Raw genomic sequence first — 26,035 nt, 5'->3', positions numbered from 1 at the left:
ACACTCTATATATTGGTCTACTGTGTTTTTTTTTTTTTGTGGAATAATGCATTCTTGGCATCATTAAAAGGTTTCAATATGTTACAAGGTTATCCGAAAAGAAAAAAAGCAAAGGGCTAACCTATCAATCTGGGCAACACTGGCCAGATTTCGGTGTACATTTTCGGAAAGCACGAGAACCCATATTAATTGCATTTAACACAACGAGCCTTTAGTTTCCAATGAGTTTTCATTCTCTGAAAATTGAGGCTTGCTTTTCATGAAATAACTTTCAAACGGGTATAGAGACACTCAGTCCACAGTAATTTCAAACAGAGAGGTGCAATAGTAGCAGTGGTAAACACAAATACATTTTTTCAGACTAAAGCTCTGATCATGGATAAAAGCATGTGCCTTTCAGTTCTTCTCTGAGATGCAACAGCAACTCGCTCTAAAACAATTAAGTTACATGCATAATGCTTAAAGAATGTGAGCAATCCTATAACCAGCTTTGAGCCATCTGCTTGATTTCTTTTTTTTTTTGAGGAACATATATAGGAAAAGAGAACTCCCCTTTTGTTCCGTTACATATAGAAATCTTTTGAAGCTTCCAAATAGTTTGCTTTTTGGTAAAAACTCTCTGCTCTTCTGTTATTCTGACATGTAGTCCCCTAAACTCTCCCTCATGGCTTCTCAAAAATTCTCCACATGAATTATCTGAACAACAATTGAAACCACTTACCAATATACAAGTAATGTTTTATTTTATATTCTATCTTCAACTGGCATAAGCCTTTTGATGTTTTTTTTAAAACCAGTGAAATATACAAATCACGCAAGACAGAAATATGTACATTAAAAGTAGAGCATAAAGGCCATAGAAGATATACATAATATCTGAATGACAAGTAGAATATTTTACATTAAATAGTTTCTTTTAAAAACTAGGATTGTTAAACTCAACTCTCTTCATAAACATGAATCACTAAAAAGGAACAAAATCTGGTTTAGCAAATAAAAAACTTCATGGTTTTTGTATAATAAAAACCAAAAAAGTGACATTTCAAGCTAATTAGTGCTTTTTAATTTCAAGATCTTTTGCTTGCAGTTCACTGCAACTGAGTGGAAGTGAGTATCCTTGTGCAATAAGTTAAGAGCCACCGATGGCTGAGGTGATGTGAAGGCCACTGAGCCTATGAAGGCTGAAGGAGATGTGTATCTTTCCAAACTTTTAAAATCACATAAGTCTGAGATAAGAACACATTTGATGGCACCTTTTGGAAAGCGGTGTCCTGTTTTTAAAAATTTAAAAACTAGTTGTATATGTCATGAACTGGATTTTCCTTAGGGACTCAGATAAGAATTACTAGGTCTACATGGCACTAGTTTCCACTCTGCAAACTGAACTCAGGAAAGAGAAACACTGACCATGCTTCTGAGTTTTGAATCTCTCTTCATTTCCAAGTCTATGACGAACAAGTAATGCCCTCTCAGGAAAATGTACAGAAACGGAGGTCAGAGAAAATGGGGTGGGACGGGGAAGATAAAAAAATACTCAAACGAACACGCATGTCAAGGAGGAAGACCTTCCAGAGTCCTCAGAAATGAGGCTGTTTTGTGATGTTCAAGGTAGCATCACATCAGGGCCAGAGCCCAAGCTCAACTTGAAAACTTTCTGGAAAAATCCCAATGGATTGCAATGAAGGACAACAACGCTCTAGACTGAGAAATAACCCCAGAGTAAAATGTAATTCTAAATCACTGGCTGCACTGAGATATAATAATATTTATATTTATATATGTATATATATGTTATGTACAAAAGACTTTTGAGATATCAGGCACCATTAAACCACATCCCCCCACCCCTTTTAAATGCAACTGTTCAAGTACACTAGGAACAGTTTTAGGGTTCACCTGCAGTATAATAGGAAAAGCTTGAGTGGAGAGTCTAAACACAGGATCATAATAGTGAAACGTTGCAACACCTCTGTGGACTCCATTAGCCAAGTAATGTCATTAAAATATGTAAAACTATGACTCCTCGAAATAAAAGTTTTAGAGAAAAAGAAATCCCTAAGTAGTGAGATACTTCCCAAGTGGAGCTCCCAATGGTTCATTTCCTATCCTGCAATCAAAGGGGACCCAGTGGAGCTGCCCTTTGGAAACGTGGCCAGCCTCACCTCCTCAGCAGCAAGGAGGAATCAAGACAGGGCTTGGGGTCAAGTAGGAGGGCAGGTTTCACTGTTTCCTTCAAATAGGTTTTCTGCTCTGGTGCAGCACTGAGCTGCATGCAGTTACCTTGGTGTCTGGGCGGAGGGTCTGTGAATGGAATCCATTTATTATTTTGATTATTATCATTTATTAACCAAGTATCCCTAAGAAAATTACAGTATATATTTTTTTATATTCAAGCCAACCTCCCCAGCCCCTCTCCAAACAAAAAGTCTACAACCCAGAGTCATTTGGGGATGCTTTCCCAATCTGATAACTGAATTCCTGTAACAGCTTCAAATCATTCTCTTTACATAGGAGTTTTAAGGTTTTTTTTTATTTCTGAGGCTTTCCTCCTTGCTCCCCAAGTTTCAGTAGCTGTTAGAATACGAACATCTGCACATGGAATGTTTGAGAAGCATGAGATAAATGATATACTTTTTTTCTCTAAGAGATATGAGATTTTTGCTCTTACATTTTAAATCACTATTTTGTAAATGTTTCAGGCTGGCAGCCCCTGGGGAAGGAGTGGGTTCTCATTTTTTTTGTTTGTTTGTTTCTCAAGACCTTTCACCAGAGCATTTACAATTCATTTTGGTCACAGAGCCATAGATTTGGACCACCCCCTTCCAGCTGGATGCTACCTGTCCCAATAACCCCACGGTTGAGAAAAAGAAAACATATTTCCTTCACCTTCTAGATGTGAACATAACCAAGTCAGGGTATGTGTTATTTGCCCCTCATCCTATACCATCAAAAGAAGTCTTGTCTTACCTTTTCAAAGATCCACAAAATAAATATTTTTCTTGGTTCCCGCCCCCCATTATTGCCAAATAATAATTATAATATTAATAATAAACCACGGAGTTCTTGATGGGAACAGAAAAAAAATGGTTCCGGTTGCAATTCTTGGGGGAAAATAAAACAATATTTAAAAAAAAACCAGAATCACTGTACTTTCTATAAATAAGCGGGTCCTGGGGATGGGGCTGGGTGACAGGCGGGCGGCGGGGCGCCCACTATTTGCACACAAACTGGTCCACAATTTCCGTGCACTTCTTGCACTTGACGTAGCAGCACCAGTGGAACTTGCAGTGGCAGCGCTCCGTCTGCACGGTCTTGAACTGGTCATAGCCACGGCCACAGCACATGAGCTCACAGCCGTCCATGCCCTCGGACGTCTTGTTGCACAGGCGGCCCTGTGTGCCCAGAGAGCCCGTGCTCTCGTTGCGCACGCAGTAGTCCGGGCTGGGGTCAATGTAGACCAGGTCCTGCGTGGTGGGAGAGTTGAAGCGGCTGTTGACCTGCACCAGCTTGCCGCGGCCGTTGAGCCGCATGGCCGCCGCACTGTCATATTTCTCCTTCAGGGCGTCGCCCACCTTGCGGAAGTCGGCCAGCTGCAACCAGCACGTCTTGAGGCTACAGGAGCCAGACACCCCGTGGCACTTGCAGGCCACGTCGGCCAGGTTGTACACCGTCTGTGGGGAGATGGGACAGTCAGTTTACAAACTCATGGCAGAGCCCAGGCACAGGCAGGGCTCTGTTTAACAAAGCTCCCCTCCACCTTCTTGGTGGAGCAAGTTCACCAGCAGAGCTAGAGGCTGGGCTATTTCCTCCTCATTCTCCACTACCAGAAGTCTGTGTTGCTTTCTTTAAGAAGTCTACAAAATAAATGTTTTTAGCCCCTCATTATTACACATCATCATAATAAACAGCGACAGTTTTTTTAAAGGAACAGGAAAAAAATCGTTCCAGTTGCTTCTGTTTTACAGGAGAACATTAGTAGCAACTATTACAGCCTGAAAACTCATCCCAGAGACTGTACACAATTCCTTACCTACGTCACATGGACTGATTCCCACAGGCAGCCTATGAGGAAAGTGCTATTACCATCCCCATTTCACAGAGAAGGAAAATGAGGCTCAGAGTGGTGAGTTTCTTACCCAGGTACTAGGATTTGAACCCAGGCAGCTGGGCTCGAAGTTCATGCTCAGTGACTTTGCCGGTGGGTACCCAGCTGATAAGTGGTAGGGCTGAGAGGGATCCAGCCCAGAAGGATCAGGGTTCAGATCTTTACTCATATTACTATTATTGCTGTGTGTCAGGCACTGTATTAAGAGCCTTTATATTCCTTTTCTCATTTAATCCTCCCAACAATGTTATAACATGGGCTGAATTAGATGGTGACACAGTGATAGAGAAGGTAAGTGTCCTGCATAGGTCACACAGCTAGAATGTGGGAAAATTGGGCCTAGATCTCAGGTCCTCTCCCTCGTGCTTCCTGAACAATCAACCCCTAACCCCTCCCTCTATTGCCTAGGCTAAGAGCACCCACCCTGGACCCAGGCAGACATGGGTTCTGTCCCGACTCTGTCCCTGAATTCAGGCAATAGTTCCCCTCTCTGAGCCTCCATTTTCCGTCTGTGTAGAGGACTGTGATGGCACCAGCCTCACAGCACTGTTGTAAGGATAACATTAGAGGATGCATGGAACATACTTAGCATACAGGATGCAATCAGTAAATCTGGTCTTTCTCCAGGGTGACAAGGGCATGGCGTCTGGGTCCTTCCCGGTCACCTTGACCTCAGGTCTGGCCCCACAGCACTGTTCCCAGCAGTCAGTCTGAGAGGTGGCGGCTGCCTATTTATAGTCCTGACAGTCCACAGTTCCTGTACCAGTTACCCTCCAGAGTCCAAGCACTGTTGGCAGGAACCTGGAGGCTGGAGTGAGTTAGAAGGCTGCTTCTACCTAGAACAGCCATGTTCTTCCTCCAGCGATTCATAATGAGCTTTTTTTAAAAGGGGGCCAAAGTGTATTCCCTTGGCATAAAGAGTTTCAGGCACTCAGCTAGGGTTTTGCATATATATTTAACCTTCACTTCCCTTTGAGGAAAATAAAAAGCTATGTCCCGAGAAGATGCTAATATGATTTCCTGGCATAGTGTCCAACTTCCCTGCTCCACCCCTACTATCCTAGAGAGAAAAACTGTCTTCTATATAACCTCATCCACCAGGATACAAACTCAGCTCACTGCCTAAATTATAAAACTTACAGGGGGAAAAAACCTTCACTATTAAAAAAATGCAGATGTTAAATGAAATTATAATATTAAATTGCTGAGCCCTGAAGATTTCTCTACATGAGAGAAGTGTAAGAAATCTCCAAAGATAGGTGAAAGCACCAAATATGGGTGAAATGGGGCCCAGACCTCAGCTACATCTCTGTCCTGGAGGCATGTCTGGTCTCTGGCACTGGGCACACTGTATGCAGAGTAAAGGTGTGTGTCCCTGGAGAGGACAGGAGCAAGGTCTTCTGTGCTCCTTCAGAGAGCAGGTCTGACATGCCCACTGCCCAGCCCTGGGCAGGCCACAGTGAGGACAGAGTATACCCACACTGCAGACACTACAGCAGTGGGTGACCTGAAGAAGGAGAGACCATGCTCCCGCTGGATCAATAATTTGACCTCTCAGGGCAGCACAGGCAAAAATCTGCAGAGTTCAGTCCTTCCCTGACACCACCAAGTGTTTAGCACCAAATTTGAGAAGGTAGGTTAGCTGGAATTGTCTACATAACCTCTGACTTCTCTCTGTCTTTCACTTCATGTTTAGAAATTATCATTCATCATGTACTTTACACTGGCCAACACTGAACTAAGACCGTCAATTGAACCATAGGAAATCGTTATTCTGTAGGTCAGAAATAGTCACATATTGGTATTTGATAGGGTTCAACTTACTATATCATCCCAGTTAGTCCTCAAGAGAACTCCAAGAGATAGTTAATGTCACAGCCATTTAACATATGTGGAAATGTGGAAACTGAGGCTCAGGAACAGAAAGAAATAGACAGAACAGGGTTTTAATCTAGATTTCTCTAATTCCAAAATCTACAGCCCTTCACCCCTAAGCTGTGATGCATGAGTTTAATTTAAAAAAAAAAAAAAAAAAAAAGCATCTGGCTTTGGTCTCACTCTATTAATTTCTTTCCACAGCCATGAAGTGGTTCTCTAGGCCTCAGTTTCCCCATCTCTAAAATGAGGGTGTGCATCCAGAGGGTCCTAAGGCTCTTTCCAGTCCTGAATATTTTACTTTGTGATTATCTTCCCTTTTCCTCACCCCCAAATACAGAAGGGTGAAATCTCTGACCAAAAAGTTCCTGGCACCTACCTTGGGTTCTGTGAAAAATAATAGCCCTGGTTTTCAGTGCTGCCAAAGTTAAGAAAAGTTTTCACCCCTTCATTTTAAAGCAGCCATAAAGTGCCATGTGCTTAACCACAAGGAAAAAAGGGAGGGGGTCTTTTTTAACTATGTGGAGATACATTTCATATCCCACCAGGGGAGGGAAGCATCGGAATGCGGACCCTCTGGAGGGTCTGCAGAGGCTGTCCTCTCTGGGCACTTCAGAGTGGCTCCCTCATCTCTTCAGAGCCTCCCACAACTGGCCTGAGGGTCAGACTACAAAAAATTCAAGTTTTCCTAGAAAAGCTCTTTTTTTTTTAGAAAAGCCCTCAGTCCATCAAGCCTGCTATCTAATACATAGGGAAGAGAAAGAAAGGTAAGTCCTGGATGCTGGGGTGAGGGTTTCTCAGATGGGCACTTACTGGGATAAAGAGCTCCCTCTCCCAAATTTAAGCCCACCCACTGATTTGTTCCAGGGAGGAGGGCAAACGTTAAACATTTTTACTTCGGAGCTGGCCTGGCCAAATGCACTGGGGATTAATTTAAAAAGCAAAGAAAGATCTTTGTCAGGTACCTGCAGGAGCTCCTTGACTAGAGGGGGCAAGGGCAGGATGATTCACCCCCAAGGAGGCCTTTCTGGGATGTGTGCCCCTCTCCAGGGAAGCCTGTAGCCTGTGTGTGGGGTGGGGTGGAGGAGTCAGGGGGTAAGGGGGAGAAGAAGGAAGGCAAGGAGCGGGAAAGAGAAAGACAGACAAACAGGGAGAGAGAGAAAGAGACCAGAAAAGATAAAAAGGGGGCGGGAGACAGAGAGGGAGAAGGAGATAAACAGAGACGAAGAGGCCAAAGAGGCGGGAACCTACAGAGACTGGCTGGAGAGACCGGAAGAGGCCTGGCTTGGGGGGGGGGGGGGAGGAAGACTACGGGGTCTGAGCCTAGGACACTACCTGGGGCACTCACCCTTCGGCCGGCCTCGTTGTTGTGCAGGTTCATAAGGATGCGCGCGCTCTCATAGGAGCCCTTGGCGTGGATGCGTTCCCGCTCGCGCGCGTCCACGAACTCCTTGGCGAAGCGGTAGCCGTAATCGATGTTGTCCCCGCAGCCGCCCCACAGCCAGTCCCTCGGCAGGTCCTTGGGGCGCGCGGCTCGGCTGCAGCCACAGGTGGACAGCTCGCCCTCCCGGCATGCGCGGCTCATGGCGTTGACCACCCCCGCGGCGCTCACCGCGTACGTGAAGGCGGTCTCGCGGCTGCCTGCGGGCGAGGACGCGGGTCACCAGGGCCGCTGCGGAAGGAGGGCCACCCACCCACAGCGGCCCCTGGCCCGGTGAAGGGTTCGGGCGGAGATGGAGGGAGGCGGAAAGGAGAGGCTGCTCGAACACGTGGACACGTGCTGCTCCTGGATGGGGGCCACGGAGGGCCCCATCCCTAACACACAGTCAGGCCCTGCACCCTTCTGCAGGGGAAGCCAAAAAGATCCCCCTGCACTGCCCCCGCCCCCACCCCACCCTTCAAACACAAAGAAGCAACAAATAACTAAAAAGTGGCACATTCTTGATATCTTTGCTCTGGCATTTAGAGCCAAAGAGAGGATTTTAGGCAGTGCGGGGCTGATTTTCTCTACAACTCCTGAAAATATTGGAAACTTATTTCCTAAAATGCACAAGAAAGAAGTCTTTGAGGGGAAACTCAGACTTCGGATAGGCTTCTTTACATTTATTTTAATGTTGGTATTATTTTCATTTTGAGTTACAGAGGGCAGGAGCATAGCAGCTGTCAGACTTAGAACCTCCGCAAGTTTGAGCTCCGATGGAACCCAGACACTGCAGTAGCCCCGCCAAGCTAGTTCTCACTCACCTCCCCCTCCTCCTTCTGCAGCATGAAGTGTGTCTTAGGACAAGCTCTGGGCTTTCCCAGTGGACATCTTCTAAACCCATCCCTAGAGAATTATATATGAACCACCTCTTCTTGAATCCGAAACTGACTGGACTGATACCTCTCATTCTAGATGACAGCCCACTTATGAAACAGCCTGCTGATCTTCAATGCCACTTCTGTGACTCCCTGACAGCCAGTGCCTCCAAGTGTTAAGAGTGACAGCAAGAAGGCAAAAAGCATAATCTAAAAGGAGGAGGGAAAAAAGCTTCTTCCTTCTCCAGACTTGTAATGAATATACAAACCTAGGGGAAAAACCGGTTTCCCCTTTCCTAAAACTTGCAAAGAATATCCCCCTATAAAACAGTTATATAGGAGCCCTACGTGTAAGGGGAAAAATGGAAGTCATCATAGACCACCTTAATCTATACTTCTCCATGAAGACAAGAAGCCTAATAACAATGTTGTATTATGACAGAGAAAGGGTTAACACCAGGCCAACTGAAGCTGGGTCTGGTGGGTAAGATGAGGGGGTCTCACTTTCCTTAACTATAAAATCAGGGTGTTGAACTAAATGCCTAGGGGAAAAAAGGGCCCTTCTGGAGTTAAAATCCCTGTGCCAGAATCAGTTTCTCCTGTACTTGATTAGCTTGCTAACAATCTTTTGGGGACAGCAGGGGTTGGGGGAGTGATACAGGACAGCTGACAACAGAACTCAGCCCCAACCAGAAGGGTCACTCTGCAGGAGAGTGGCTGTACCAATTCCAGGTTCCATCCTCTCCTTGGACTTCTTCTCCAACCTCAGTCCACAGCCATGTGTGACCTCCCTTCCAGGAATGGTGACAGTTCCCATTCCCCACAGATCTTCCCTCCCACATTTTAAAAAATTGAGTAATTTGAGGCTGAGGAGTGTGCTGGTGGCTGGCAGGAGGATCCGGAAAGTTCCTGTGGGGTGTGACATTTATCTATCTTGCTGGAATTAGTGAGGCAGAGAACATGGGAGGGAGTGGAGAGAAATGAGGAGGGAAGACATGTTTTAGGGAGTTATTTAAGGATTACCACATAATACAGAAAATGCTGTGGTCCTGGATGGGAGGCTTGTAGAATAAAGAGGTAGCTAGAGGAAGAGGAGATAAACAATCCTTCAGAGATACAGGAAAATAAGACACTGTCCTGTGAGTATACAAAGCATAAAAGGTCTTTTATACAAAACACAATAATGCTGCTTGTTTCAGAAGTCTATCTTGAGCATTTCATTTTTTGCTCCAGAATACAAACCTGGTAGAAATCTCTTAAGTTAACTGGTCACACAGGGAAAACGTCCCTTTGAAAAGTGCTATTTGGCTACTGTCATCCTGGATGGAATACTGCTGCTTCACTTAGGTTTCCCTCCCTGTGAATCTACACCCTCTCCCATCCTCACGCTCCTTAAAAATGGCGCCTTTCTGACATCTTTTCACAGCATGGAAACAAAGAAGAGACAGAGACAAAAGCTGGAAGAAAGGGTAGCACGATGAAAAATGAGAAAGTTTCCAAAATGAAGAGTGAGCCCTTCACGAGGCGATTGTGTACAGTGCCTTGAAGGCAATTGGCACCCTAGAAAAATGAGTTGAGGAGGGGTTGGAAGTGTCAGCCCTGAGTTTCTCAGACACTGGCCTGATCACAGGGTCAGAGTCTCACGGACAAAAATTGCTCACCCTGTCCCTGATATACTAAGTGCTTTGGAGTAGACACACACACCTACACCTTTTGGCCTTAAAGGTGTTCTGAATTTTCCCTTAGTTCATTCTCTTTCAATGTACCCTTAAATAGAAAAATGAAAGCTAAGTAACTGTCCCACTGCTGGGATTGGGTCCATATTCCTCTTCCACCAAAAAGCTATTCTATTTTTTCTTTTCTGCAACTCTATTTTAAATAAAGAAAAAAGAGAAGGCCCTGTCGGTGTGCCAACACAAGCCACCCAGCAGCAGCTTTTCTGTCCTGAGACCCCAGGCACCTGGGGAACTTTTGGTAAAGGAGATGCTGCATCTTCTCAGGGCAGCAGCTGACTTGGTGATCAAATCTAGCATGGCTCCCTCAGTGGCTGTCCCACCCACTTCCCATCAGCCCAGAGGGCAGTGCCACACAGCTGAGGACCAGAGAGTGTGCTTGCAAGGGACAATTAAATATAGGCCTTTGTACCACGGGTTCTGCTTGTTCCCTGAAGAAGCAGGCTCTTTGAATCTTGGACCACATTTTAAATAAATCTCCAGCAGAACTCAAATCCACTTAGCAAATGATAGCTTATTCTGAACATTCTGGCCCAAAACAGGCAACATATAAAGATGAGAAGAGGATCTTAAATAAAAGCTGTGTTCCAGTGACTACACAGAAAAATAGTTCCAATTGCTGTTTTCCTTTCTGGTTACCATCAGAGGTGTATGATTTTTGCTAACTCGTATACTTGTGAAAAAGTGGTCCCATACTTTAAGAGGAAGGCTGTTTAGGGGGAACATATAAGCAAATGTAAGGGAGGAAAGCTGACAACTTATCATTCTGATATAACTTTTTAAAAAAGTGTTCTGTTCACTCATAATATTAAAACTTAGGGGAATTAAATCTCTACCACACCCCCAGTTAACTACATAAGGCAGTCTATATTCAGGGAAAACTCCTGTGTTCCTGAGGCTGAACTAGATTCTGATCCCAGTATATACATTAGCACATTTTAATCATTAACAGGAAGGACAAAGCCCTATGAAACTTTGCAGGCTAGGGCTTCAGACCATTTTCCCATTCGATTAGAGAACTGGCTTCCAGTTCTGTATTATTTTAGTTTATGAAGCTGCTTGGCTTAAACATCCACTGACAACTCTCTTTGGTTCTCAATGAATGCACTTTTCAGAGTTTTTTTAAAAAGCATTTTACCCATCCGTGACAGATATTAAGCCACTTTTTATCTTCAGTCAGTATAAACAGTTAATTGCTTTGATAAATTGCTTCTTATTTTAGGAGTCACTGCAGTCATATTAATTATAAGGACTTGTTTGCATAAAAGTAAAGAGACCTAAAATAGTCACACTAGAAAACACACATAGGACATCATCTGTCAAATAGTATCCTATGCTATTAAACCAAATTAGAGGCAAACTGATTTTTCAAATTCTTTGCCTTTAGGCTAGTTTTAATGTCATCTCTCTGAATGGAATAACAAGTTCAACAATACACTTAAAGAATCGAACTGTCATACATGTAAAGATTTTTTTTAAGTTTCTAGGTTGATGTCTGAAGTGTGTGCTTTTATATCATATCAATTGCCAAAATCACAAATGTAAATTAGACTACTTCTAATTAAAATTCTTTCTGAAACTAAAAATAAAGCTTTTTAACATATATCTCTCTCTAGCCTCAGGGGGCTATCTATATTAGGAAAATCAGAACCTGATTCACTTTCAACATGCCTAGCATTCTGAAAGATGACAATTTTTAGTTTGCTTCTTGGGCCATTTGAATTACAGCTTAAGTTAGGAAACTGCTTACAGTTAAAAGAGTTTTGAAGCTTAAAAGGATATAAGAGACTCAGCTGTCCTCATCTACTTTTGAGAAGCCAAAATAAGTATACTGCTCTTATTGTAACCAAAATGTTTCTTAGAAAAAATTAAGTGTTCAGAAAATAACAAAGGTGCCTTAGATGTTCCCCTCCTGATTGGGTTAAGGAAGTCCAAAAGGTAAACTGAGCTTAAGAACAGGAATTAACACAGGTAGCGACAATGACACTAATACCCAAGCCACGGCACTGCTGGAAGATTCCCTGCTGATCGAGCTGGTCAGTAAATAAACTCTAAGGACTTTTCTAGGAGAAATGTTTACATGTATTTAAAAATGTTAAATGGTCTCCTACCTATCTGCATAACCCTGCCAAACACGGAGGTGTTATCCACGGTGCTGCAGTTCCATCTCCGATGTCGGAATTGATACTGGCATTCTTTGATGCCTGTCTTCGCGCCTTCTCCAATGTACTGCATGTGGTCCTGGTACAAGTGGCATAGTTTCTTCTGTCCTTGAGAAAGTCCTGCCAGTTGGCTGCAGAGAGGCTGCGCTCCTATGATATATACTTCTGACATCTGAACAGGGTTATTCATACCTAGGGACCTAAAAAGGGGTGGGGGAGATGTGCATTCAAGATTTACGTGAACTCTTGAGGTGAGCCCCCAGAAAGCATGTCAGCAAGCCATAGTTCTAAGCACACAGATGCTTTTCTCTCCTGCTTGCCCTCATGACAAAGTATGAGGAGGGCTTCATAAAACTCCTCTGTTTCAGCTCCACTCAGAAAACAGAGGTATTGTGTAGTCCCAATCCCGCCATCTGGCTCCTCAGTTAGAGTTTTTACTCCCTTCCTTGCCTCCCCTCCCTCGCAATATACCTGAACCAGTATTTCTGAAATCCATTCAGCAAAGAGGCAAACAGCAGTTTTGGGACAACCCTCCGACTTTGGAGAAAGTGACTTGCTTTGCCCCACAAATTTGACTGATCTGCCTTGAAGACGTATGAATGCCGAAAGTAGGCACAATTAGACACGGGTGGGAGATGGCAGTTCCTTTTGACTGACGGAAGAACAGTGGGACAAGTATATAAACTGAAGAAAATTCACCATGCTCTGGACATTTTAAAAGGGCTCCTTATGTATGATTGTGAAGGACCCAAGACAGGGTATCCAGTGAACAGAAGTCATGTTTGACAGTCAGAAAAACACTGTTCATTTACAGGGAAAAATATCCAGAACACCGTCAAAAATAATCCTCTGGATATACTGCAGCCTATCTGCAAGGGCCCTACCAGAAAGAAACCTTCGTTCAGGGACATTTGACTACCTCCATTTCACCCTTTCTTGATCAAATTTTGAACCCAAATACTTCTCAACTTGGAGTTCAGCTGTCTTCCTAGAACTCTGCCTACATTAGACCCTGAAGGTTAATAACCTCAAGCAACAGAAAAAGAAAAGATGGAACTTACTTTTACTACCTAGAGGTGGCAAAAAGTAAATTTTTATAGATAGGCTTTCGATTACTAGATAAGTGACTTTTGGTTCCCTTTTACTATATGATGTAACACAAGTATATATCTGAAGAAGGGCCTCGTAGAAAAAGACCTGGATTTATTGGTTTCGACTCCCTGTGAAGCTGAAGATAAGCTTTACAATATTAGCAAATCAAAAGAAAATTCTTATTTAAAAATACATGTGAATAAAATGTATTATATGTGTATTAGATAAATGTACTCAAAGTCAGGATTTAACTTTAAATATTCAGCATCGTACAAACGAATATTTTAAAAAAATAAAATATGCACATATAATGAACTTACCACCAAGAATTGGCTTCTATTACAACCTGGGCGAAGGAGAAAAACATGGCCAAAGCCATTAGGAAGAACTTGGAAGACATTGCACTTCCAGCCGTCCCCAAAGCAACTCCTGGGCTTAATATTCCAATCGACTTCTGGAGAGGGAAGAAAGGAGCAGATGTTTATTGCCTCTCAGATAATTTTCAAGCATACAAGTTTAAACAACGGAAGCATCCGGGTCTCTTAAGTTTACTGTTGATTGACTGCGCTTCTCCTCCGTGAGTTTTTTGATGAGAAGATATGGGCAGTTTCTTTTTCCAAATTAATCCACCCACGCAACCTCACCAGGAAATCTGATTTCGCTGGGATCCTGCGCGCGGGGCAGGCCAGCGATTACAAACATGTCTCATTGCTGTTGAGTCAAGACCCGGTGCCAGGCGCTGCCTCCTTCCTGCTTGCTCGAGTCCCGCACCCCCTCGCTCCCTTCTAGTTCGCGCGGTGCTCAGTCCCTCCACGGGAATTCACTTGGGAACCCGCCGCCACCCTCGTCCTCTCCCCGACCTGGGCCGAGCAACAAGTGGAGCCTGAATTAATTCCAAGGGCTAGAGGAGCGGGAAAGAGAGTGGAGCGCGCCGCCGGCGACTGCGGAGGAGGCGGGGTGGCCGGCGCGGGGGTGGGGGTGGGGGCAGGACGCGGGAGGGAAGGGCAGGGGGTGGGGGGCGAGGCCCGGGGGAGCAGCGCGCGAGAAAGTGCCCAGCTGGGAAATGCAGCTCTGAATTAACATCGTATGTTTCATAATCAGTTTACGGGCCGCTTGGGTCGAAGCCACTTCCAGAGGGGGAAGGGCAGCCTGGGTTTCCTTAGGAGGCTCTTCTGCCAGACTAGAGCGGGGAGGATATGGGGGGCACGAGAGTCAGTGGGGAGAGAGATCTGCTCTCCCAACCAAGGAATCCAGAAAACGGTGAGCGCCCTCGGACTTAGTGTATTCCAGAGACAGGATGGCATGCAAGAGGAAAGAAGGGAATCCGGGTCCTGCTGTACTCGGAGAGGATCCCTTCCTTGCTCTCCCTCCAATCCTCCTCTCATTTCTTTTTTACTCCCCCTCCCGCCCCTCCCGTCCCCACTCCAGGCAGCTGCCAAGGAGAAAGGGGAAAGGAAGCCAAGGGGGACTCCAGTTTCCTTTGGTCCTGGTCTGGAGTTGTCAGCCACTTCACCATCACGGCATTGTGAGCCTGGCCTTCGAACACCATCATTCCACCCTCCATCCCAATTAAGACTCGCTTCGGTCGGTCCCGAACGGTGAGGGTGCAGGGTGAGGCCAGAGCTCGTTCAAGTGAGCCCCCCACCGACGCGCCCAGAAATGCGCTGGCTCCCGCGCCGCGGCTAAGCCCCTGGATTCCAGGGCGCAGAGGGCCGGGCGGGGAAGGTTCCAGTCGTCAAGAATTTCGGGGCAGGGGCCGCCTTGGAAGCTTCCGCTGCCGTTCCTCCCACTGGTGACTTCTCCACCTGTAGGAGGCTGCGGGTGGAAGAGCGGGTTTCCAAAAACCCCTTCTACGTCTCCGATAAGTGTAACCCGGACGCGCAGCACCTCCCGCAGCTCCCAAGGGACCCTTTCCTCTGGAAAGGATAGGTGAGCCTCTTCCAGGCGGCGGAAGAGCCTGGCCTGGAACCTGCGCGATAAAAGGGACTGAGGGGACCTAGGCAGCCTTAGGAACACGAAGGGACTCAGAAGGTTGCCAGGGCTCTTCCTGGCCAGCTGCCGCTTTGGTCAGACACCTCGGGGCTTCTCCGAGAGGAGAGAGGAAATGCTTATGTGGTCCCCAGTGCCCGCTAACTAGGGCTCCGCGCCCGTGGCCCACTCGTCCTCAAAGTGCGGCTGAACTGTGGGCGCATCCCGGAGAACAGAAACCTGGGGTTTCCCCAGCTGTGGAAAAAGAAGGCTAGGTCTCCCCACCCCCGCCCAAAGTGTCAAGTTTCCTCCAGGGGAGGGGGTGGGCTCCGAGGTCTGCCTTCGCGCGCGGCCTAAGCTGCAGTCGACTGTCCCCATAGGCGGCCGAGGCCGCGCGCGCATACATTTATGCACTTTCATACACTCACACGCGTGCACAGATACGCTCCGATGGGCTTCCGAGACGGCGGCGCCGGTTGCTGCTAGCCCCGCACACTTTCCGAGCTTCCCGACGGGCGGGGCGCGAGGGGCGGGGCGCGGGCAGCGGAGAAATTGATAACAGATTCGGCGGATTACAGCGGATCTCTTTGTTAGAGGCGAAGCCACACAAACCGAACTCACTCTCAGCCGACGACCCCGAGGGAAGTCCACCCATTCCCAGAGCTGGGGCCATCTGGGAATGGGCCACTGGGTCTCTGCGACTCGGGACTCCCCAGCTCCAGACTGGGGATTAGCCAAAGGTGTCCCCAAGGGGGTCCGCAGGAGAGTCGGGCAAGTCGCGTCTCCACTTAACCCCGCGCGCTTGCCCGGAAACACCTTGGCCCTCTTCCCTCTCCAAACCCCGCTCAATCCAGAAAAGGCCCCATACGTCTGGAATATTGAAGGAACCCACGGCGAACTCACTAATAAATACATGGACTCTGTTGGGTAAACATCTTTGCCTTGTTTACCAAGAGATCTGATCCTAAAAGACGGTACGAAATGGGACCCCTCCAGAAACTGTTCTGGGCAAAAGCTGAGTTTACCAAAGAGTGGACTAAGTGTTTTCAAACGTTTCCAGGGCCCAGGAAAGAAGACTTTGTGAGGATCTTCGGAACCCGTTCCTTGTGTGGGATGAGAAGGAGGGTGAATTTGAGAGGTTCAAGCGTAGGGAAGAGGTAGAGTAGGGAGTAGAACGTCCTCTTGCCCCTGTTTCCAACTCCGAGCAGCTCATTGTAGTGGCTGCTTAAAGTTCTGTCTTTCCTCCACAGGTTTCGCATTGGGTTAAAGGTGTTCCTAATCCTTTTTTTAAAAAAGCAACTGAGATGCAGGCGGGGAGTAATACGAAGTGAGAGAGAGGAAACCGTCATACCGGTTAGAAGACGTTCGCAGATGTTCACGCGCGACGGAAAGCATCGGAAGGCGCGAGCAAACCCACCGCCCCTAAAAAGAAATTCCACAAAGACGAGGCGAAGATCCTCGGTCACTGGAGCTCTCTCGGTCTGGGCATCCCCTTCCACCAGGCTCTTTGCAGCCAAGTCTCCCCAAATCTCTGAGACTGGAAATGATGAGGGAGACTAACTCGGAGGAAGTGAGTTTGACTTGGACTTACAGTATCGAAAAGGGTAGGAAACTCCAAGAGTCGCAGCTCCTGGTGGGAAATAAACTTTGTTTTCCCACAAAGCAAGGTCAGAGATGGAGAAAATTGCGGGAGAAAAATTCGGTTGCAGCCACAATGTTGGGCCGTTCTGCCTTGGGAACGCGGAGAGAAGTGGGAGGGGATGACGAAAGATGAGCCGGCCAAGACTGATACGAGGTCCGCTTTGGCGGAACAGACAAGGAACCAGCGATCCCCCACGCCTCTAGCCTGGGTTCAGAGGGCCTTGGCCGCCCCATACCACCGCGCTGTGGCGAGGTTGGGTGAGGGGAATGAAGATGGAGGGAGCTACCGAAGCCCAAATCAGTGCAAGGAACCTGAGCAGCCCTTGATTGCCCCGACTCGGAACCAACAACAGGTCCGGTAACGGGGAGTCTCCAAGGACGAAATAGTAGCCAAGTCTAGTACTCTAGTCCTGTTCCCTGCCTTTCCTTATCCACACGCGGGACAAGGCTCTCCATCCACACCGCGAGATCCTCTCCCGCTGCCCCTCCTCACACACACACCACTTCTACCTTCTCACAGGGCATATCTATCTTTCTCAGCACAGGCTCTCAACTTTGTCCAGGGGAAGAGCAGTGTCTGGTTGAATGATAAAATTAAACATCAGTTCCACTACCGTCCCCCCCTTCAGAGGCAGTTTCCCTTTCTTTATAGACGAAGAAACTGAGGGCGAGAGAAAGCAACACTGTCCTCGATTACAGAGAAAACTGATGAGACCTCCAAGACCAGACCCGAGGCTTCCTATAGGACGACGCTCTGGTTCCTACATTTTGGAGAGGATGTACCAACTCTTCCTCCATTCGCCCGAGCTCCATTTGCGGGGTCGGACCTTTGGCCTCTTCAGTATTTCAGTGGCGGCGCAGTGAACCTGGTCCTCTGGGGGCCGCCCGGCCGGCACTCCGCAGAGAGTGGGATATGGGGGTCAGGAGGAATGAGCGAAGCCAGAGGTGGAAGCCAGAATCGAACAGCTATCTGCACACTAGCCCCAAGGAACAGACTCCGAGATGTCCTACCTAAAGGTAGCCAATAGGGGGCAGCCGGCACCGCACGGCGGGGAAGAAACCTCTGCGGGAAAAGCTGAGCTCCAGGCGCACGGCGCTAACCCCTTGTGCACCGGAGCGCTCCAATGAGGAGAGGGGAACGGTAAAAGAGACGCTCGGGTCGGGCTTCCGGAGGTGGCTGGGGGGGGGGGGGGGGGCGGTCTCTCCTTTGTGGGGCTGTACGGGACTAAGGCTAGCATACCCAAGACTCAAGAAAAACTGATCTTTTTCTTCTCCCCGACACACGCAGGGCACAGATCCACACACTCGGACACACAATTTTTACTGCCTCTCCATCGCTTGCGCGCTCTCGGCAATACCCTCTCGGAACTCCCTTAGCAGAGGCTTTCTAGAAACTAAACCTCCGCTTCTGGCTGGAGCCGCAGTGAACGCTGGCGGTAGGGCAGGGGCTGAGGAAGTGCGATCGCACGGCTGATTACAAGTGACTTCCAAACGAGTTGACCATTTAAAGAAAGAGGAGAGGAGCCAGACGGCGTTTAGAAAGTAAAGCAAGGCCGCAAGGTCTCCAAGCTTGCGAGTTTTTAAAACCACCTCTTTGGTGGTGGGGGGTGGGGGTGGGTTGTTTGCTTTTAGGAAACATCTTAATTCTAATTTCAACCTTATTTTCTAGAAAACCGAAAACTGTAGAGATCAACAAAAAAGGAAGGACAGAAGCTTTGAGGACAGAGGAAAAGTTGTTCGGAAAATAACAAGTTATATTGCAGGAAGAAATGTTAACTTTGCGTAAAAGTGAACTCTCGGTGACCCTCGGAGTGTGTGACTCGGCTTTAACATACAACTGACAATTAAAACAAACAAGAGTTCACAAAGTGCCCCCCCCCACACGCCCGCTCTCCCAACTCAGAGGCCCAAATGTTTCCAAAAGACAAGGCAGATTCCGCGCAGGGGACCGGGGTGCGATTTCCCAGCGGACAGGATTAGAGCCACCACCGCCAGCACGCCCGCCCCCATCACCGCTACTAAGTGGCAGAGCTCACCCAGTGGCGGCTAATAATGCTAATAGCGCGACCCTACTCCCCGCGCCGGGGTGCGCGCTGGCCCCCCGCCAGGCACTCTTAAAGGTACAGGGCCCGCAGCACTAGGGTTCCCGGGCCAGGACGAGCTGCAGAGAGCGAGGGGTGCGCTTCGGGGGAGTCGGCCCCTAGTCCAGCTGCCCAGTCTGCCAACCAAGGAGTCCCCTACTCCTTTCCAAGCCCTGACCACACACCTTCTCGGTGCCTGCGCTGTGCGCATTTGGTAAATATTTGTGGAATTGAATCATTATCCTATTCTGAAATATACATAGTAAGTACACTCGAGTTTTTCAGAGCCAAAGGGAAGTCATCCGTGAACCGCACGGTTTTTCTGCCTTGGCTCTTTCCCACTTTTTCTTCAGAGTCGAAAAAGTTTGCAGAACATTTGGTGGGACAAGACGAGATCTCCGGGAGTCAGAGGCAACGCGCAGGGTGTGAGGGACGAAGGGGTAGGGGTCCCTGCCATCCCCGCGGGACTTTCAGCCTCTCGAGGAGGAGGGAGAAATGGAGGGATAGGAAGAGGTGTGTGTGGAGGGGTGGTGGTGGAGGGATTCAGTTAACTGCCATAAGAAAAAAAAGTCAAGGGGGAAAAAGTGGCGAGCGTCGGCTGTGCACTGAACACCTACCTTCATGGCGAGGGGGAGGGGGTCCGGAGAGGAAGTCGCCACCAGAGCAAGGGCAGCGGAGGAATCCAAGCGGAGCCACCGGCTTAAACCTGGGGAGACAGTCCAGCACAGAGCTGCGGGCTCTTTCTGGGCGCGTCCGGCAGGCGCAGAGAATCGGAGCCGAAGCGGTCTCTGGAGCCCGAATCTGGGGGCCCGAGCCGGAGCAGCGCTGGGTTGCGCCCAGGAACTGAAGGGGCGCGGAAGCACGGCGGATCGCAGCAGAGACTGGGCCAGGCCAACGCGCAACCAGGGAGTCGCGGGTCCGGCGAGGGCGCGCAGGCGACTGTTCCGCGGCGAGGCGCTCCCTCTCCAACGTCCATCAGCGACGGCGGTAATTAGGGCTTTCCAACCCCAAATGTGGGCGTGATTGTGCAAAAGACTTTACAACAAATAATAATAATAATAATAAAATCTCCAGAAGAAGGTGAAAAAATGCCCCACTACTCAACTCTGGCCTGGGGCAGGAGGTGGGTGGGCGATCCGTGAGCCCAGGTGCCCCCAGTTCATTCACACCGAGGATTCTGCAAACTCCAGCTGCTCACGCCCTCCTGATCTCCAGCTCCTCCTCTCCAAGTCTGTGGCCGAAACGTCTGCTTCCAGGCGCTGATCTTGCGGCCGCGAGTGTGTGGACGTCTGTGTACACACAGACACACACCCAAACACACTCACGCACGCACACACACACACACTCTGCAGCTTTGGGGCCACAGAACAATCAGGCGCGCATGGCTTTTTCTCCGGGAGATGCCGCTGAAAACGCACAAGTCGCCATCCGAGCTGTAAAAGTCAGCGCCAACTTTTGTCCTTTCATTTTAGGGTTTGGCAAAGAGGGGGCGCAAAATGGGTAGTCGTCCCCGGATGTTCTGCCGCGCGGTGGTTTCGGAGGACGATTGCCCCAGGGGAGACACGGGCTCCCCCCTCCCCACCCCCTTTTTTCTCTCTTCAGGTTAATCCCCCTCCTTTCCCCGCCTTTCCTGGGTGAGGGGCTACGCGAAGCGAGGGCACAGAGGGCGTGGGGCTGGGGAGGGGTGAGGGGCTGCGCGGCGGCTGCTCAGCTCCGGAGGTCCATGGCCGGCGCGGCTGCCCACCTCCGCGTTTGGCGCCCGGGCCGGAGGGGCGGGAGAGCGAGCAGGCGGGCGGCGCGCGGTCGAGGGCACCGCGGCGGCGGCGGCGGCGGCGGCGGCGGCGGCTGCAGCGGCGGGAGGAGCTCGCCCGCAGCGGCCGCGCAGAACCGGACTCCGGACGGCGGAGGCGGCGTCGTGCAGTTTGCAGCAGGCTTCCACGCGATCCTGTGTCCCGCAGACAGACTGACCGACCGCAGCGACCGCGTCCCCCCCACCCACCCCCGGCCCTTCTGGCCAACGGCCGCACTCTCTCCCTCCCTCTCGCTGGACTCCTCTCTCCCCTGGTGTTCTCAGAGAAGAAAAAATATATATATTTTTTAAGTTGCTGAACCAGGGGCTGCTGAAAAGAGAGAGGGAAAGGGGGGAAAAAGAAAGAAAAAAAACCCCTAAACTTTGCCTATGCGCATGCGTGGTGAGGCCGGCCTATGACAAACTCCGCAGGATTTTAAAGTCATACCACGGGCTGGGGTGCAGGGGGGCGGGATACACTCCCTGCAAGAGACCCCTTCTCTCGACTCCCCATCCCCCAGGCATCTGCTGAAAGAGAGATCGACTCCGCAGCCGCTGCCGCTGCCGCCCGCCGCCTGACTTTGCACTCCCTCCAAAGCCATCGATTCACGGGAGGCTGAACCCCAACTTCCAAGGCTGTATTCTTTGGCTTGCCTGTCCCAGGCCGCTTTCAGTGGGGCTGCAAGGGGGCTGTTGCCCTAGCAGAGAACCTCTTGGAACACCTCTTCCACGTTCTTACTACTGCGGGAGGGATGTCCCTAAGCCCGGGGGCTGGAGAATAGGGTAGTCGCTCACATCCTGCAAAGCCCCCCAGTGTAGCAGATTTGGGTACTTGAGTACGCGATTGAACTGAATGGGATCCCGGCGCATCCCAATGCTATGCGTGGTCTCGCCGGGTGGATCTTGGTGAGTGCCCTCGGGTGAAAAAGAAGCCTGCTAAGTTCAGCAAAACCGGGTTCTGGGACTGGAACTTCTAGGCACTCCCAGACACACCTGTGATTGTTGGGACCCAGTCTGGTGGATGTGTGTCCCCACCTTCAGGCCCCCAAACAATGCCTTACACTGGAGAGAAAATCTTGTTCCCAATCCCCATTCCCCAGACATTCCAGGTGGAAGACAGACAGGCAGATACACACACACACACACACACACACACACACACACACACACACACACCGTCAATTTCTGCCATCCATGTGGCATGTACTTGACCTTAGGGGAAATATCCATAGCCTAGGTACTTCAGAGTGGTGGCTGTTTTGTTTTCCTACTTTCTTACCTCATCCTCCTGCCCCCCCCCCATCCCAGCATGTGAAGGGAGAGGTTCTGGTGACACTGTCACAGTCTTCACAGTCCCTTCCTAGTCTTAACTTGTCTCCGATGACTGGACCCCTTCCTAGCCCTAACCTCCTTTGCCAAGCACACCAAAATGCCAAGCGTGGGCTGTCCACAAACTGCAAGAGATGCCCTCGCTCCGAGAAGCTCACTTTCTCCAGGGGCACACACAGCTTAAGGGGGAGGGGGTATCAAAGATCCCCTTAGGACATCTCTCTTTTACTTCCTGATTCCACTTTCTCCTCACCCTCTCTAGGTCCTCACCACTTAACGACCACATGGGCATTTTCCAGTTTTCCAGTCTAACCTGAGATCTGCCCATGGGATGGGGAGGGTCTAAACAAGAGGGGTCCCTCCCTGGCATATCCGTGCTCCCGAAGTTCCTCTCCCCATTGCAGCTTGGGATTCTCCTGACTGAGGAAGCACACAGGCCTCTCTCCTCTGGGCACCAATTCCTCAGACCCAGTTCCAGGGAGGGCGGAGGCACTGAGAGGTGGCAAGAAATGAGTAGACTGAAAATGCAGCTCCCAGAGGGTGCTGAAGTCACTGGGCACCTGAGTGCTTGGAGGCATTGCACCTAGAGGATCCTATTCCTAAGAGGGAAAGGGCCATTAATGTAAGAATTTGCTCCATTTATACTAGCCAGTCAAGAAACACTGACTACCCAACCACAAACCTTTTGCTTTAATTGTTATATTCTGAATTGCCTGGATGATTTTGTTTCCAATTGTCTTTGCTTGTTTGAGTAAACACAGACCCAATCGTTTTATTTCCTGCTTTGCTGTCTTTCCTCTAGTGGAAGGCAGAGTTAGGTAGTGCATAAGAGTATGAACTCTGACATCTGGAGTTCCAATCCCCTCTCTGCCACTTTCTAGCTGTGAAATCTTGGACAAGTAATTTAACCTCTAAGTGCTTCAGAATCCTCTTAAATATGCATACAACAACAATAATAAAACAACAAACAAACAAAACCAGAGAAATATAATGACCTATCACACAACAAAGAAAAACAGAGATGTAATGACCTACCAGGTAGGGATGCAGTGAAAATGTCAAGGATGATCTTGAAAATCAGGGATGTGAGGAGAATGGACATTCATACTCATGGAATGCTTAGGGTGGATCAGGCATTTAGCTACAAAAAGAAGCTCTGAAAACATAGGTTTTTAAACTCCTTTTCATGGCAAAACTAGATCTCACACAACAAGACAATTGGACAGTTGGAGTGAATATTCATACTCTTCACAGAAGGACTAAGAACAGTGTTGGATTACTGGGTACTTTCCCAGACCTCACTGGTGCTCTTTGAAAACTAAATAATCATATGCCTTATTTTATATTTCAAAAAATTCCAAAATTTCCAACAAACCTATCCAACCCCAAGGATAGCAGATGAAGGACTGTGAATTTTGCCTGAGGACCTGAATAATGGGTGTGTTGGATCATGCCCCATGAGGATGCAATAAGCTCTGTAATGGTGTCTTTATGACTATAACAGTGCCTGGCACTTAGTAGGTGCTCAATAATATTTATTGAATGACCAATGAATCCATGCATGGATGAAAGGATTATTTCCAGAGGAAAAATATCAAGGGGACCCAACTGGAAACCTACTTTGAGCCTTCAGTCAGGAGTTGTTGCTCTGGAAAGCCAGGCTCAGGTGCAAGAGCCAGTCTCATTATGGTATTTGTTCGTTTGGCTGGGCAATGAACAGTGCAGAGGAGGGAAATCCATACCTCTTTATCTCCACCTTCAAAGATCCTGACCTGCAGACCGCCAGCTTGTGGGACTCCATGTTTCCCCCTTACAAATCATACGTGCATTTGGGTACATGTACTCAGATTGAGTCATCTGCAGACACACGGGCAAGGCATCACCATGCTCCAGTCATTAAAAATGATTTTGAGTCTGTGGAACAAATAAATCAAAATTTTTGGCTGCTCTCCCAACAGGGTTAGTTCACAAAATTTTGTGTAAGATAAGGAATTTATGAACAATATTATCCCTGTGCCGCCATTCCTCATGGGAGAAGGCAGGGCCTGAGTTGACATTCTGAGAAAGTCTGCCCCCCTTTTGTGCCAGGCAAATAATATTTTATGGCTCTGGGTTTATGGTGGTGTTTTAATGATTCGCTGTAGAAAGCAGTTTTCTCTCCAGTCACTAGAATTTGTCAAGAAGGGCTGGAGGCCATAAAAGAGGGATGGGCCCCAGGGACAAACAGGCTCCATCTTCTGAAATAAACTAATAAAGAGTCCCAAATGTTTACTCCTTCACCTCAGAGTCAAGACCAGCCAGGCTGCCTGTGAGGGGCCCCCAGATGGAGCACTAAAGAAGACAAAGAGGCCGGAAGGAGGTCAGGAGCTGCCTCAGCACCACATGGCCATAGTCAAAGTAATATTGTCGTATTGTATTTCTACCAGCCAGTGGCCTGGGGGGCACAGAGGCTACCTTGAGGTTAGAGGATATATTTGGACACTGAGCTGACTCAGGGAGGCTCCTTGAAAATCTCAAGCTCTCCTTGAACCGGGCCTCCTAACTTATCACAGTGCCTCCTAACTTAGAGCCTTCTCTACCTGTATAGTCAAGTGCTTGTGTGTGTGTATGCATGGCAGCAGGGCTGGGGATGGGGCTGAGTGGATGCTTCAATTTTTTAAGTTTTAAGTGATATCAGGGTCAAACAGACCTGAGTCTGAATCCCAGCTCAGCCTGTTACTGACTGAGTGACCCTACAGGGGTCTTTTCCCCTTCTGAGCCTTGATTTCCTCACCCGTAAAGTAGAATATATTAGGGATGCTCTAACAGTTGAGGTGATGTACAGAAGGACTCGGTCCAGCCTCTGCCTATGGCAGTAGCTGCTGTGATTATTTCAACACTAGGAATGTCTGTCCCTGGTCCTGGGTAAAATCCTGAAACAAATGAGTTGCCTGAGGAGGGAGGAGCCAGGGTTCCTGGAAAACGGAGAGAAATGTGGGAGATGATTATAAGATTACCTGCAATGTCTGCATGACAGAATTCAATGAGGATGAGGCCAATGTGTGCTGAGATAATAATGAATATTACAGAATAATAACAAGTGCTGATAACGTTTATTGAGCTTACTATATGCCAGATACTAACCACTGTGTCAACTCTCCTGTATTTGCTTTGTTTCATCTTTACTACTTCATAATGTAAATCCTTTCATAATCCACACAATGTAGAGAAAAGGAAAGGTCCAAAGAGACTGCAATTTCTATAAACCCAAGGTGTTGTAGTGTTTAAACCTAAGAGTTGGAACTTTGGTATTCTGACTCTAAATAACACAGGCTTAACCACCACACTTTACTTACCTATAAATAAAGACAAAACTATTTTCTAAAGGTTTTTCCCTGGTTCCCCAAATGTGTCCACATGTTTCCCCGTGGCCTCTCCTGCACAAGACTTATCTTACGTGGAAAGAATCTTTCTTAAAAGCTTCTGGTTCACTCCACTGAACACCAAACATGAATATCACCAGAAGCAGTCACACCAGGAAAGCCTGATTCAAGTCCAATTCAGTGGAGCTCTCAAAAATTTGTCCCTGTTTCATTAATTGACTTACTCTGAATCCATGGCTTCCCTGCCCTCATTCTCCCACCTCCACCATCAGGAAACACAGCATTCATACTGGGCCATCCACCTCGAATTTCAACTTTGTATAGACAGTGTCTTTTGAATTCCCTGCTCTCTGAAAAGGGCTTGGTCTTGGTTCTCCTCCTGTGTTATCCCTGATGAGGACACCATTCCCTCTCCTTAGTGTAGCTCAGATCACATCATTCCCCTGCTTAAAATCCTGCAAGGACTCCCTAGTTCACCAGATAAAGCCTGACCAAGTCAACCTGCCTGCAAGGCTCATCAGAATGCATCCTTTGCTTTTGCTCTTCCCTGGGTCTGAAAAGCTGTTCCTCTGACCTGGCACCCTCACTCCTTTCAGGTCA

General features: G+C 48.3%; 1 protein-coding gene across 2 annotated transcripts; it reads right to left on the bottom strand.

Annotated features, from left to right (window-relative positions):
• Positions 1-2,522: 2,522 nt before the first annotated feature.
• On the bottom strand, positions 2,523-19,985 carry WNT5A (Wnt family member 5A). Of its 2 annotated transcripts, none has more exons than XM_090284004.1 (5): positions 19,573-19,985; positions 13,586-13,719; positions 12,123-12,373; positions 7,329-7,621; positions 2,523-3,671 (listed from the first exon to the last, which is right to left on the bottom strand). In XM_090284004.1, exons 1-5 carry the CDS (start codon positions 19,576-19,578, stop codon positions 3,213-3,215), a joined length of 1,143 nt encoding a protein of 380 aa, XP_090140130.1. In that variant the 5' UTR covers positions 19,579-19,985; the 3' UTR covers positions 2,523-3,212. The 2 variants fall into 2 exon arrangements, with proteins under 2 accessions (XP_090140130.1, XP_090140131.1); XM_090284005.1 differs by lacking the exon at positions 19,573-19,985 and adding an exon at positions 14,126-14,182.
• Positions 19,986-26,035: the final 6,050 nt, after the last annotated feature.

Source organism: Furipterus horrens, unplaced genomic scaffold, assembly GCF_987537825.1.
Source record: "Furipterus horrens unplaced genomic scaffold, mFurHor1.1.pri manual_scaffold_7, whole genome shotgun sequence".
Taxonomy (NCBI): Eukaryota; Metazoa; Chordata; class Mammalia; order Chiroptera; family Furipteridae; genus Furipterus; species Furipterus horrens.
This window is presented reverse-complemented; position numbering and strand designations above follow the sequence as displayed.

What these genes read in the sequence shown, in the direction of transcription:
- WNT5A (XM_090284004.1), bottom strand. An exon ending in TGGCAGGGTTATGCAGATAG is followed by an intron (nt 7,622 to 12,122) that starts GTAGGAGACCAT and finishes CCTCGCCCGCAG; the next exon opens with GCAGCCGCGAGACCGCCTTC. An exon ending in ACAACGAGGCCGGCCGAAGG is followed by an intron (nt 3,672 to 7,328) that starts GTGAGTGCCCCA and finishes ATCTCCCCACAG; the next exon opens with ACGGTGTACAACCTGGCCGA.